The sequence below is a fragment of the Odontesthes bonariensis genome, chromosome 16 (assembly GCF_027942865.1).
Source record: "Odontesthes bonariensis isolate fOdoBon6 chromosome 16, fOdoBon6.hap1, whole genome shotgun sequence".
Taxonomy (NCBI): Eukaryota; Metazoa; Chordata; class Actinopteri; order Atheriniformes; family Atherinopsidae; genus Odontesthes; species Odontesthes bonariensis.
This window is the reverse complement of record NC_134521.1, coordinates 22,154,610-22,169,563: the sequence shown is the minus strand read 5'-3', so window position 1 is coordinate 22,169,563 and position 14,954 is coordinate 22,154,610. Positions and strand designations below refer to the sequence as shown.

The following is a 14,954-nucleotide window of genomic DNA, read 5'->3' as shown; positions in this document are numbered from 1 at the left end:
ATTCCTAGGTGGTTTTAAGGATTGCGTCAATTTATTATTTTGCTCATTTATGTTGATATTAAAGTATAAAGAAATGCATAAAGAAATCCGTGGTGACTCAAGGCTGATGCACAGTATTCTATAGCAACAGCAAAACAAACTTTTACCTCATTTTCAATAGGAAAGCCAACCTGAGCTTTCAGGTGGTGCCGTGACCCTCACCAGCTGATACTGTGATGCAAATAAACCTGATTTCACATGGTGATGAAAGATCACGACAAGCAGCTCACGCGTGACATAATTTACCCGATTTTATATTACAACCAAATATACTTAAATAGGCTGGTAAAAATGGTTCAAAGTGGGCAGTTCAATTTATTGAAAGTAGCATACAGAATTGCTTATCGGAAGGAAACGACAACACCACTTACAGACCTTGTGCAATTCTTTACATTTCTCTTAAATACACAAAAGACATTCTTACCATTTTGTTTGCAGCACTGATTCGCTACTGACTGTTAAGGCTGATTCTTACTCGGCGCGACCTCGCTCATACTAGCAGGTCGCAAATGGCGCAAACGGTCACGTGTCCCAAAATTCCGCCACGCCCCCCGTCGCAAGCTAGAAAATCCTCGCGCGGCGCAAGGGCGCGCACACAACTTTTTTTCTGACTTCACGCGCGCTCAACTGGAAACAGCTGACCAAGAAAAAGAAAACATGAACACTGCAGAGACCGCGGTGACCGAGAGGATGCGCCTCTACAAACATCTGTACGACACGTCTATGAAGTTACACTGGGACAACGTTTGACAAAGTTTGTCTTGTTGCAAAGGACAAACATTCCACCTTCTCTTCTGTTTTTGCCGCAGCCGCTTAGCTCTGAGATACATATACAGTTCTACACCCAGAGTAAATTCATTCCTCATCAGATGTGCCAGCCTCTGCTGACGTGACACCACAGGTGGCATTGTGTGTGCTTTCTTCCTATGCTTTTCAGCTTGTTTCCTCAACAGTGACGCTCGCTGGTTTGGAGAGAACTGCAAATGTGACGCATTCTCGGCACAAACTGCGCTTATGAGCTGAAGGAACTGTGAAGGGGCTGGCGCTTTCGATGACGTCATTAATGGTTCTCGAGCCAGAACAGTTGCGCGTTTGCGCCGAGTATGAATCAGCCTTAAGTCCTGTTAAAAAAAAATAAAAATAAAAAAAAATAAAATAAAAATCACTGGATGTTTGCTTGGTCACCAGGGAAAATCACGACGCTGCACGTGCGATGATGTGAACAGAGGACAAATCAGTACTCGTGTTAAGGTTACTGTTAACTTTATTTAAAAACCAAATACTGGGGTGAGAGGGTGCTCAAATCTCATGTTGTGAACATACAAAATTAACAACTGATTGAAAAACATGTCAAAGTCAAATTAATAAAAAAAAAAACATAATTTAAGTAACATCTTCTAAAGCACATTAATCCTAGTTTTAGTCAGTACTGTTATAACTGAACGTGACAAGAAAAATGCAATACTGAATGCAAAGTCACAGAACATAAACAGCTCGAGGGTTTAGTTGGCATGGTGTGTGGTTGAGAAACACAGCTTGAGCGTGTAGGGGTAAGGCCCACCTGCAAGATATGAAAAAAGAACATTTTAAGCATAGAAGTAACAAACATTAAAAGGATTCAAATAAGCAATCGAGTGTAGAACTGTGATGCTCAGTTAATGTGACGAAAAAAAAAAAAAACGTACTGGGGTTTTTCATCTGAAAGTGGTTCATCAAAGCTAGGGCCTCCATGGCGTCATTGATGGATTCCCACTCCAACAGGCCAGATGAACTTCGCTCACCTGTTCACAAACACGTTATCACCACACTACACAATACTCAAGTGCTAAAAAGCACTGAAAGCAGATAACAGCATGTATTTAGAAGTGAAGCTTGGTTTGATTGTCCAACACATGGATCACTTTTAGGACCCAACACAGTCACATTTAAAAAAGGGACCTTCTGGATTGGGTAGCTCCAGAAGGACAACAAAGCTTCACAGGGTTTTCTCGCCAGGTTCATCTGCAGCGCAAATAAGAACGCTAAAGTAACATAATAGCCAGGTGGCAGTGGCGATCAAATGACGCTGTACTTCCTTTATCACGTATCAGCTCAGTAAATCCAGAGCTTCTCTTTCAGTCAGGCCCTTTAGTGCATCACTCTCTGCATCTTAAGTTTTTTTTAAAAAGGCGAACGATAAGAGCTACTGTTTACAGCAGAATCCAGCTCTGTGTTTATATGTTCAACAAACACTTGTGTTGTTTGAACTAATCACTGTAAACATAGCTCATAAAAAGGCATCCCTCATGATGTAAAAAAAAAAAAAATAAATAAATTATTTACTTATTTTTTAAATTAAAAATCTGTAAATTAGTTCAACAAATCACAATTGGCCACAGCTGCTGTGGACACAAGACGGGACTGTTTTTTTTGTTTTCCTCTCTAAAGGTTCCGGCCATCCGAAAGCCCCTTCAGACAATCGGAGCTGTGCCTCTACTGCATTCACTGATCTGAACCTCGTTCGTCTCTGTGCTTTAACGATACAGAAATACTGTCGGCTCACACAAAACCGACATTACCTAAAGTCAGACATAACAACTGTTTTCTGTTCCTACTCACAAACAGCCTTCAAACACTGCTCGGCGAAAAAGGATCATTCGTCTATGATCCGGATGAATCGCTTCTTTATTCGTCTTCATGTTGTCTTTTTATTTTCTGAGAATATCCTGCTTAGTCGGTCTTCAACTTGATCAAAATCAAGATGCCAGAATCCACATTAAGAATACATCTCTTATGCATAAAAACTTGAGCGTTTATTATGTTTTATATGTAATATCTTACTCACTCTTTCCGGTAAAAAGCTTCACACTTGAGGGAGTCTTAATTCCGAGCTCATCGCAGACCTGAATGGACAGAGACCAGTTTAAGTGAAAACAAGATTGCTTTTATTGTGCCCACAGGAGTTGGGGTTGCTCTCGTTACCTGGTTGAAGATCTCTTCGGAGATGTCGGGCTGTGCGTTAAAGAAATGCAGGACGTTACTGGGGTGCTGGATACGGTTTTTGGCAGCCTGCTCTGGGGAGGTGAAGCGGTTGTTGCGGGATCCGTGGAAGTCCTTGAAGCTGCTGGTGTTGTCCTCTAACTGGTAGCACTGTCCTGGTACGATAGCCTGCTGCTTGGACACGCTGCAAGGAAAAAAAAATGCCGGAGGGGTTTCATCTCTACATTTAGTCTTTATTTGATAATCGATGCTTCTCTCTTCTGTTCAAAGAGCAAATTTTTACCAAACATTAAGCTTCTGTCCAAAGAGGAAGTTATTGTTGAGGTGAGTAATAGCCCTGTCCACCGAGTAACAGTCACCCATTTCCACCATTGCGGCTCCAGGTTTACTTTTCATGAACTTGACCTGAACAAAGGCGGATGGAAAAGAGAAGGAATAAGATTTACATCAAAAACGAGAGCAGGTAAAACTGTTGATGAAAGAAAATCTCTACCACTGTTCCAACTTCAATGATAAGATTTCTTTTTTGTTGTTGTGTCTGTACATGTCTAAGATTCAAAAAAGCTTCTTAATAAAAACAAAACTTAATAAAGTTTAAATCTATTTAACCGTACGGAGGAAAAGATGAACATCGGCACCAACTTTCGGTGTCAAACAGCTTCACCAACGCTCCAAACCTTTTGTGTGCTGCATTATTTCACTCACCCTCTCAACGTTGCCGTAGAGACAAAAGATGTTGAAGACCTTGTCAGCATTGATCTTTGACGGCTCGAGGCCATACACCATAAGAACTGGGGAGTCGGCGTGAGGACCATATTCAGGAGGTGGTGGCCCGTATCCAGCTCCGTACCGCTGGCTGCCTCGACCACGGCCACCCATACCGGGCCCCATGCGATGAGGTGGAGGGGGGCCGTAGGCGTCATCGTTATAGCTGTGATAACCGCCTTGCGGGCCAGCTGATTTAGAGGGAGAGACAGAAATAAATAAATCCAGATTTAAGATAAAGTATATGGAAGAGACCCGTTGTTCTCCCTATCATTCCAATATCCCAACATGACGTTTACCATAATCAGGTGGGTGGTCTCCCAGAAGAGCCGGCTGCCTCTGACGTTTGTTGGGGTTAGCATTGGGATCTGAAAATGGTAAAGTCCAATACTCCCGTTAAAACTGCCTGTTCGGCCACATGCGCCACACATGGGCCACCACGTGCGAAGGGACAAGTTTGTGAACTACATGCAACAGAAGGGCCTGATCTCTTGCTAATCTAACAGATGACATAATGGAGATTTTTTTTTCAAGTGATTTTAGCTTTCAAAGCACTTCTACAAATCACTGCCATCCTAGTACAAACACACACCTTGTGAATTGTTCCAATTGCCTTCACCATCAGCATCTGTGCAAGTACACATATACACATGTCAAATCCAAATTAACATTGAAAATTAATCTAACTGGCAAAACTGAACAAACGCATCTCTAAACATCCTAAACATTTCTAGATTACGGAGACATTCGTGAAGATCAAATAGTAAAAATATGCATCAATGCAGTGAAGAGCACCTGCCATTTTATTGAAAACTACCAGAACAGTTGTTACAAATCAGGATAAAGACAGAGGTATAACACATCAGGAGTGAAAGACAAAGCACTGGGACTAATTACACTGTGGAAAGGAAAATTAAAACCACACCTGCAGGCTGGCTTAACTTTGCAAAGATTCATACTAAAACAATTTGGTTGTAAGATGCTTTCCTGTGAGCTTCATTTAACAGAACTTAGTCCGCGTCCATCTGTTCTGTGAGCAACACTCTCTAACATCAAATCCACAACATAATTATGAATGTTCTCATCAAAAATGTGTGGGTTTTCACAGAGACAGTATGCATAAAGCTTACATTTTGAATGTGAACTGCTGGCAGGGAGGATTCTGTGCATCATCACGTGAAGTTTGTGAGATTTAAGGCCAGCATGCTTAAATTGATTTCAAGAGCGTGAAAAGGAACCAGGTTATAAAAGAGAAAGAAAAAAAACACTTTCCTGTACTTTAAAAATGCTTCTTATTATGCATTTCCTCAAATCAACTTAATCTTTGAAGTTGCAGAGCTGCCACGGTCAAGATAACCTTGGGTGGTGGCTGTAGCTCAGGAGGTAAATTGGTCGTTCTTCAGCCAATTCCTACCCACTAAGTATCCTTGGGCAAGAAACTAAACCCCAAACTGCCACCAACGGGCTTCTCTCTTGTAAGATGCTTTGGATAAAAGCTGCAATAACCACAGTGTTAATCAAAGTAGTGTCAACGAAACAGACTGCCACTTTTTATTGTATGCTAACAGATTTATGGCGAACAAATGATCATTCGGGTTAAAGTAAAGCCAATCGGTTACATGAAAAAGATAAAAAATATGTGATATGCAGCAAAATATATGCGCACTGGCAGATAGGATTCAATTTCACCACAGTGTGATATATGGCACTGAGGCAGGTGTGACAGTATAGTTGCTTGTGATCAGTCTTGAATTGCAGACTGCCAGTTGATTGCAAGTCTAAACACAAACACCAAGAAGCAAGTGGAGATGACTGGGTGCACTAGCCAGATGGGGACCTCAATTGCAAGCAATGTTCCAACAATCCATACTTAAAATGGTTTTAAAAATGACATACAGTCTAAAAATAAATCCTATTTTAGTTCAACACAGTGAGCAGAATCTAAAAATCCCATTAAGGCCTTCCTTAAGCAAAGAAAACCTAAGAAAAATATGTCACAATGTGTCATAAAGGGTGAAAACTTAGGCAGCAGTACAAAGCAGAATTGATAGCAGCTGTTAAAACAAAAATTCACATTTGGGAAATAAAATTCCGTCTCATCAGATACGACATGCCGGTAAATTAAAATAAATTAAAATCTAACTTGCATCGATATTATTTAACAAGCTGCTGATGGATTCTGTTGAATACCAGGGGGCTTCGAAATCCAAAGCAAAGAAGTAAATCGGCCATAAATGTAGCAGATTCTTTTAAGGAAAGACAATCGTCAGAAGAAATAAGTGGCTTTGCTGAAATGCTGACTTTAAATCAGGAGCCAACAGCCCAGTTGTTTCTAAATTCACATTCACTTTGAAATGTTCACCATCAAGTCAGATCATTCATTCATTTCTGTACTTACAGCACCACACATGAAGCATGGGACACAGTGGGCAGTCTTCAGCAGGGATGCTACCCGCCAACCTCTGCCTCCAGCCTCAACTCATTCTCCCTCTTCAGTGTTTTGTTTCTTCTTTCCTTCCTTCCATCCCCACCACCAGAGAGAAAAGTACATCCACAAGTCCATTGTTGGTTTTGGCTTGCTGCCATTCTGTTTTGAAAGTTGCTATTAGAGGCTCATTTCCATCTTACCGTGCTCTGACCACAAAGCAGGGCATTTGCACCATTTGAGAGTGGGCTGTCAGTCCATAGACACACTGAGCCAAACCTGCATCACACGGGAGGCGTTAAAGGCATCACTATGGGCCAGTGCAAAAAAAGGAAAAATGAAACAACGCAGAAACAACACAAGAACAGCACAGAGAGAAGAAGGGAAATGGGGAGGAAGGTACAGGGGAAAAACAGAACACCAGTCCATAACTTCAGAAAGCTTTGGAAAAGGATCTGTAATCTGTTTGCCTCTGTGCTTGTATGCTTGACAGGTGTCTGATGGTTGTGTCTTCGCAGGCCCCCCTGTGGATATTTCTTCTTGTGTAAAAAAAATGGGTGCTCACGTGATGCTTGACGGTTTAATAGATGTCAGCCACTTGCAAAGTGAAAAAGCATCTAGTGCTCGACAATAAGTCACCGGGAATATCTGCGTGACGATGTGCGGTCGTGGCGGCTCAGCTGTGTGTGGCCGTGGATATTCAGCTCATGGTGTTGTCGTGTTGTGTTCAGCACAGGAAGGTAGAGACGAGGAGTATTAGCATCTGACAGCGAGTGTGGCCTCTTTTTTTGTTTACTGCCCCAGTATGTGGTGTCATCTGTTCCCTGGTCAGGCTGAGTGTGTCTGAAAACTCCTCTGTTGCTCCCTGTGGTAGTGTTATGGCAGGCGCATCCCAAGAGCAAGGAGGTGTGACTTATGACCACACACTTGACTCCCGCCCTCATGATCAATGTGTTGTGTCAAAGTGGCGACTCCTCAGGACTCTGCAGATGCGATGTGCTGTACTGACAAAGAGGCTGCGGTAGATGCTTATCGACCTATCAACGTCAGACTGTGGCGGATATGCAAGGTGTCTGTTCGCATGACCTTGGAGAATTTCTGTCCCTCTAAACTGAAAAGGTGGCTACTGTTTGCCACCAAAAATAAAGTGATTCCCACGTCAGGTGGTGAAGATATGGGTGATGATGAACTTGGGATAAAGAAGTGCCAAGTTGAAGTTTTGTTCCAGTATTTGGTGTCCCGCAGTGTCCGATGTGTGCCACAGAATTTACATTAGTTGAAGCCTCGGTTGCTGTTCTACTGTAACTGTAAGGGCTGCTGTGTAACTGAAGTAAGCCCGAGTGAAACATGAGTTCGTACAGTAAGGACAAAAGGAGTACCTTTGGGTTGTTAGGTAGTACAAACTAGAGAATACCAAGAAATCTAATAAGAGGAAATTACGCCAAACACCTGTATGAAAACTGTAATGTTCGTGTTGCTGTCCTGGCTGTGTACAACAAACACTACGACACCTTTCTACAGTGTCTGACAGAAAAACATAAATCAAAAGGTTCCAACAGACTACTGCACAAAAGTAAATCACGTGTCTCTTATGACGTTTAAAATACTGGGAAAAAAAAAAAAAAAGTCTTCTCCGACAAGCAGCAAGTGCAATGAAGCCTCTGGCTTGATGAAGAAGAGTTATCTTACCAACTGCTCTGGTTGGCATTTAACAGTATTTTGGTCATAGAGGGTTTGAGAAGAACCTGTCACTACACATTAAGCGGCTGAAGTTCTTTTCTATAATTCATAATAATTCTTAAGGTTGTAATTCCTGCTTCAAAACAGTTTTCACCCCATCACGTCTTGCACAAAGTGATGAATGAATACCAAAACCATTCCAATTTGTAAACACTCCAAATACTGATTTGAAACTATGTAGATGACACAATCAGATGTGTTTGTATTATACTGCAAGTTTTACATTAAAGGTCCAATGAAATGCTACAACTTTGGTTCAGGATCTGTGGTTTCACATGTATATTTTTCTATGAAACTGCACAACATTGAGTACGTGAGTATGTGAACTGTTCATACAAAAAAAAAAACACTGATGACAAAAGATACCATCCAAATACAGTTTTATGCAAAAGGAAGTGCGTTTCATTGTATTTTTAAAAAAATAATAATTTTATTTAAAAATTTAAAAAAAAAAAAAAAAAAACACATTTACACCTGCTAAAACAAGCCGATTATAGCCTTTCCCAGTGTGTGTAGTTGCAGCTTCATCATCAGTGCTCTGAAGGCAACAACTTACTGGTCCAGCATACTTATATCTTCCAAGAGAACACAGATTGGTTCACTGCTATAGCAATTATTATGTAAAATCCAAAATACTCTCAAGCACCACTTTTAAGGATGCCTTTGCTCACGAGTTTGCTCTATTTGTAGTAGCAACTTAGAAAAGAAGATTGGCTCATTTAACAAAGAGTTATGCTCTGTGTAACCTAAACACACTCTGCTGGATTAAATAGCAAACTACTAACACTACTACTACTTTAACTACTACTTAAAGTCTATTGAAATTACTTGTCCTATTTAATGGAATATGTAACATTGAATAACTTAAAAGTACCCTTAAAGCTCTGTAGATAAGTTGTGCTAAATAATATTAGAGTTCAGAATAGTATTGTCAAATATTTTTTTTTAAACTGCTGCTATAATCAGTGTGTGGCTAATTAACTTTGCGCATGACAAAGTGAAATTGCCAACAATTAGCCACAGTTGCTAATAACCTCTGAACCTCAGGGAGAACCCTGACGTGACTCGTTTCAAAGTAAACATTTAGTATTTGTGACCACATATCCTTCACCCGGATCAACCCGTTGTTAAAACCAACCCAGACACAGCGATACATGAGCATTTCTGCCGGTGACAAACATTTGAGATCTCAGTGTCATTTCATAGGACCTTTAACTTAAGGTGTGTCTTGTAGCCGTACAAGGTAACTGGGCTGAGTAGTGCAACATCCAGTTTAAGCTATGATCAAATCTCCACCATGTTTGACAGAAAACTAACTGTGATATACTCTGTTTTGTTACCTGGATTAGAGGAGGCAAGGATGTGAGACTGTGCAGCTGTGACATGCTTTACAGGGAATGTGAACCTATGTGAAGAACAGTGCATCTGCATATATTACTGTGATGGGTGCTCTGTACTTGTCACATGCGTGAGCCTGTAACTCAGGTTGCCCACAAGGTTGCTCCTCGTGCCCTTACTTTGCGCCTGCTGTGTGGTGAGAAAAATGCATGAAGACTGTGATAGCACCTCAGGAATATTGCCTTTGATCACGTATTAATGGATTCAGTCCCGTGCTCAAAGGTAATATCCCTGAAGGCAAAAAACCCTAAACATCCCATGTAGTGGCATTAGAGGAAAAGAAGAAGAAAAATGGAGAGGTAAGGAGTGGGGGCTGCATGTTACCTTGGCCACTCAGGTTGGGGTTTGTGTAATCCCATGTGTCCTGGTCATTCTTGAAAACATTAAGGCGGGCTGGCTGTGGAAAGGATTGCATTGAAAAAAATAAAAATGTGGGTGCTGCTGCCAACATCTGATGTTGATCCTTCTGGTATACCATCGTAAACTCACCTTTGCATATTCAATCTTTAGAGTGCAACAGCCAGAATAGATGTCTGCTCCATTTAAAGAGGCTTTAGCCCTCTGGGCGCTTTGGACCGAATCAAACGTGGCCACAATGAGTTAAGGTGAGGTCTGATTAAATGAATATATCTGAGGGCTCAAGTAAAACCTGAGTCAGTATGTTAAAATCAAAACAGGAACGTTACAAACAAAAAGGCAAATATTGAGAAGGATATTCGACCATGGCTTGAACACCGTTCTTTCTGAAGATGACGATCCTCTGTACAGGACCACAGTTGTTACAAATGGTGTAGAGCACATCCTGGAAGCACAAACGTAGTTTTAGAAAGTACTCTGGTTCAGCATTAGCATGAGTCGCAATTTAGTTTCAAACATGCTGCATCAGTGCTACGAATCCTGAGTCCTAATTAATAGAAGGCAGTGAGGAAAGAATAGATACTATTTGGAGGATTTATTGGCAGTAGAGCCTGTGACTACATGGTAGTTTTTCAGCACTTACTGACTAAACTGATTCACTTTACTATTCATGTGTCAATCATGGATCTTATGGAAAGTCAGTGATTTATGTGCTGTGATCTAATGAATGCACGCGTCTGAATTTGTAATCATCCATTTGGGACACACCATTACATCAATTATGCTGACATTTTATGCACATTACCGTGGTGATAGGATAGATGGGGTTTATGATTGTGAGCAGCAGCACATTGTTGACGCTCCGGGTGTCATCCGAGTCTCCTGGCCGAGAAATCTTTTGACTAGTGGAGTAATTGATGAAGGCGGGATGGCCTGCAATGTAAACCTGGTTCTCTGCTGCGTAAGTAACAGCGTTACAGGAGCCATTCATGTCCTCGTACTCCACTAGGGCCTGGCGCTTCTTGGGCATCATAACCACAAAACTGCAAAGACATTATTCCAAAGAATTAGCACTCAAATAGGCTACTTTTAGCAAACTGACTTGGAGGTGCAAAAAAAACCAAAAAAAAAACCCAGGTTATTTCCTTTAACAATGAAAGAAGGATTGTGGATCTCCCTGAAACATTGCTGTTATTTTGGTGCAATTGTATAAATGTGGTTTGATCGAGTAGTGTGAGGACCTCTGGGAATAATCAGGAAAACCAGTTGTCAGATACTTTCTTTTGATTGGTTTAGCTGAAAATGCTGAAAAGCATCTTAACATCCTCACAAACTTTTGATGGCTTTCTGTCAATGATTGTGACTATGTAATAATCAACATTGAAGAGATGGTTACATATGTTGATACCTGTATAAATCTGCCTGTGTAGCATCAACAGCTTATATGACAGTCCAATTTAGTAAATCCTACACGGCACCATAATTAATAAAAAAAAAAAATTATTAATTGGTATAATAGAGTCATACACCCCTTTCGAACAAAGAGTCGAGGTAGTTGTATCCAAATTTGCTATACAGCCACCTGAATTCATTGACAAAATTTCCCCCCATGAAACAGAGTTGGTTTGCTGCTGCCTCATTCAGTAGGTAAACAAGCGTATACTATGTTCTGAAAAGAGATAAACTATTCATTACCGGGCAGTTTAAAGAAGCAATAATACATTCCACGGATTCTTAGGTTGTATTCACAGTACACTGGAACTAAGATATGCGATGGAATGACATTTGACACAAAAAGATGGAAAGCTTGATAAAACTCAATGAAACCTTTAGTTCAGCACAGCCAATCATGTTTTTTACTCTTTAAACAAATGCTGGGTATGTTTAAACATATTTTTGAGTAGGATGTGATATATATGTGGGCATAAGTTCATCCAGGTAGCAGTTTCTGGCAGAAAAGGGCACATAAATGTTTGTGTGTGTATGGAATTCTTTAGGAGTAGCGCTACAAGATGAAACCTCCTGTAATTGAGGGTGTAGGATCAAAATTAATAATTAACCGCACGATTTAGAAAGCAATCCTGGCATAAATAAACAACTGAACCATAGAGTCTGCCAGCGCTTTTTACGATGTGTCAACTATCATCACAACAATGACCTTTAAAGGGATAGTTCGCCTCTTTTGACATGAAGCTGTATGACATCCCATATTAGCAATATCATTTATGAACATTGACTTACCCCCCGCTGCGTCCTGTGAGCCGAGTTCCAGCCGAGTTTTGGCGTCCACGAAGGTAGTCCGGCTAGTTGGCTGGGGCTTGAAAAATAAAGCGTCTTGCTTCTCAAAACAATATGCGTTCAAAAGAGTAATACATTTGCATCACAAAATCGTCCATCCAGAAAAAGTCAGACCTCACAATCGCTTGGCGCTATTTTTGCCTCCCTTGATATCAATGCGTCAAGCCACCTAGCGATAGCCGCACCTGTTACGGTGTTTACTGCTCGGAAGCAGGGGACTGCTCGGTCTGCTCTTCGGTCTGCACAGTTTACATTGGACGCATTGATATCAAGGGAGGCAAAAATAGCGCCAAGCGATGTGAGGTCTGACTTTTTCCTGGAGAACGATTTTGTGATGCAGATGTATTACTTTTTTGAACGCATATTGTTTTGAGAAGCAAGATGCTTTATTTTTCTAGCCCCAGCCAACTAGCCGGACTACCTTTGTGGATGCCTAAACTCAGCTGGAACTCGGCTCACAGGACGCAGCGGGGGGGGGGTAAGTCAATGTTCATAAATTATATTGCTAATATGGGATGTCATACAGCTTCATGTCAAAAGAGGCGAACTATCCCTTTAAGACAATAGCGGGTAAGGATGTGATGTGTGAAAGGCTTTCCCAGAATATTACGACGGTTCCTTCAAACTTAAGGAATGTCAATCACTGAAACGAAAACGTCAGTGAATACGGTTAAAATTCAAGACAGCCATGGGTGCTCTGCTGTTACCTGATGGCCCCAAACTCCTGCAGCGCTTCCACCAGGTCAGCCTCCATGACACCGTCTACCAAACCCCTGATATGCACCACCGGGGAGGGCAGCGGTTTATGGGGGTCATCGTAAGTCTCCTGAAACAAGACAAACAACATGACGATACATGCAGAGTCACGCAACACACTGATTTGAAAGAAATAACCTTCTTGGTTGGCAGTAGAAAAATGGTTTGAAATAAAAGGCAGTTCGAGTATTAAATGAGCCGTTTTCTGTGCGGAAAGTTACAACATTAATATAAACATTAAATGTTAACCTAGAAAATAATACGCTTTGTGTTTTGACTACATAAAGTTACACTTTGCATAACACTAAGTAATGTGTTGCAAAATAGCTTGTTACTAATAAATTAACGATAATATGTTACCACGCACAAACCTAGCTTATGTTAGTTAAGGCTAGTTAGCCTCTTCGTTTTAGCTAGCTGCAAGATATCCCATGTTTTTTTTACACTAAGTTCTGCTCTTAGACGAGCAAAAACTAGCATATTTTAGTCCAATAATACACTTTCTTCAAAGGCAATAAGGAAGCACTTACCGTTGTCATTCCTCCGTCTTCAGTTTTCTGTCTTTTCGTTGCTCTGCCGCCTTCTCCGTAGTATCGGCCCGCAGCAGCAGCCATGTTGTCCTGTCCCCTTTGCCGGGCTGTTGCTGCGTTCCGGTTGCGTCAGAGAAATCGGGTACACAGATGGATCATCCATGGCTGGACGTCTTAAATATCCATTTGCTTCAAAAAATCAAATTAGTTCTTCAGATGAGCGGAGAATACAAATAATCCCATAGCTGACCCTGGACTGAATTGAGCGGGTATAGCAAATAGGTAGATGGATGAAATCGCCATCTACCTACCGTTGAGTTTTAATTTCATTATTTCTCATGATGGGCAGTGAACGCAGCAGAGGAGCGTCACACAGTACACGTGTGCCTATTGGTCATTTCACTCTGTCAGTTATGTCACGTGGGGTCTCGTTTGAAGGGAGCCAAATCTACGCTTGATCACTGGCAATACCTGTATATCGCGTACGGGTTGGATTTCTGTTTTCTCTGAATTAATGATCATATAAATTTAACTTTATATGCGTTTGGACTCAGGACTGCTCAACTGACAGATTTTTAAGTGGGATTTTGCATGCAGGTCTAGTATGTGCTCTTTTTGTGAGTCGGCATATTTGTAGACTTTCCTGATTAATAAGTCTTTTCCCCCGCTGATATCCCAGCTGAAGTAGACTTTTAAATAAAAAAAACTCATGTAAATAAGAAGGATTCTTAAAATAACTATTGTACAAGTACGAAATCTGCTTCTTAGTATGTAAACTGATTGGGTTTTTTTCAGTCTGTTAATTTTTCAGCGGATTTTTCTAAAGTTGCAAACTAATATGATGCAGATTTTTATGTATAATTCATTTATATTAATGTATAATGGAGGCTGAAACATGAATCACAGATCCCCTGAGTAGAATGTAAACAGCCAGGCTACCATAATGAATACAGGTTTACGCTGTGCACAGATATGGGTAGGAAACATTTCATAAAAGCAGAATTAGACTGACCTGGAAGTGTGTGCCTCAGTGACTTCCTGTGAACACTGAAGGTTGCTGGAAACTGTACATCTTCACTATAGTTTTATCAGACAAGGTGTATCTACATGTAATCTACATTCCTATTTAATTTATTAATTTAAAAGTATTTTATCTGTCTTTCTTTTCTTTTTTAGCCAACCGAGGGGGGGTACTTTAATTTATTCTGTTGCCTTGTCAAGGATACACAAACTTTGATTTTATTGCTCATGTTGTGCAGGCCGGGTACAACAACACACCTGATTTTAGCACATACATGGCAGCAAAAACATTGACGCCGTAGCCCTTTTCACACATGGGTTCTGCCTTAATTTCCGACCTAACATATGTGATCAGTGGGGTGACCGGTAACAAGTTTGTCTGCAACTATATAAAACATCAAAGCTGCTATTTGCTTCCATTTTCCCATGATGTGTTTTTACGTGTAATTAGAACAGGCTTTAGGTTCAGCTCATTTAGTGCTGCAGCAAATATTCCCCCACTGCTCAGAGGAATGTGATGACTTCAGTGTTTTCTCTGCAACTTTTCGCAACAAAATTTGATATGGATTACCAGTGCACACCAGTAACCACTCCGGTGAGTTGATGATTTTGAAAACGGACGTTTATGGTGCTTTTACGGACCTTTT

General features: G+C 40.9%; 1 protein-coding gene across 2 annotated transcripts; it reads right to left on the bottom strand.

Moving 5' to 3' along the window:
- Positions 1-1,285: 1,285 nt before the first annotated feature.
- Positions 1,286-13,429, bottom strand: LOC142401265 (heterogeneous nuclear ribonucleoprotein L-like). Of its 2 annotated transcripts, XM_075486608.1 has the most exons (14): positions 13,288-13,429; positions 12,709-12,827; positions 10,509-10,746; positions 10,063-10,148; positions 9,836-9,932; positions 9,671-9,743; positions 4,376-4,411; positions 4,083-4,151; positions 3,724-3,974; positions 3,302-3,423; positions 3,001-3,202; positions 2,864-2,921; positions 1,725-1,820; positions 1,286-1,600 (listed from the first exon to the last, which is right to left on the bottom strand). In XM_075486608.1, the coding sequence occupies exons 1-14, from the start codon at positions 13,369-13,371 to the stop codon at positions 1,542-1,544; spliced, it is 1,590 nt and encodes a 529-aa protein (XP_075342723.1). In that variant the 5' UTR covers positions 13,372-13,429; the 3' UTR covers positions 1,286-1,541. The 2 variants fall into 2 exon arrangements, with proteins under 2 accessions (XP_075342723.1, XP_075342724.1); XM_075486609.1 differs by lacking the exon at positions 4,376-4,411.
- Positions 13,430-14,954: the final 1,525 nt, after the last annotated feature.

What these genes read in the sequence shown, in the direction of transcription:
- LOC142401265 (XM_075486608.1), bottom strand. Translation starts at nt 13,371, where the DNA reads ATGGCTGCTGCTGCGGGCCGATACTACGGAGAAGGCGGCAGAGCAACG. An exon ending in TAAAGATTGAATATGCAAAG is followed by an intron (nt 9,744 to 9,835) that starts GTGAGTTTACGA and finishes TCCTTTCCACAG; the next exon opens with CCAGCCCGCCTTAATGTTTT. An exon ending in CTTTCAGATGAAAAACCCCA is followed by an intron (nt 1,601 to 1,724) that starts GTACGTTTTTTT and finishes CATATCTTGCAG; the next exon opens with GTGGGCCTTACCCCTACACG.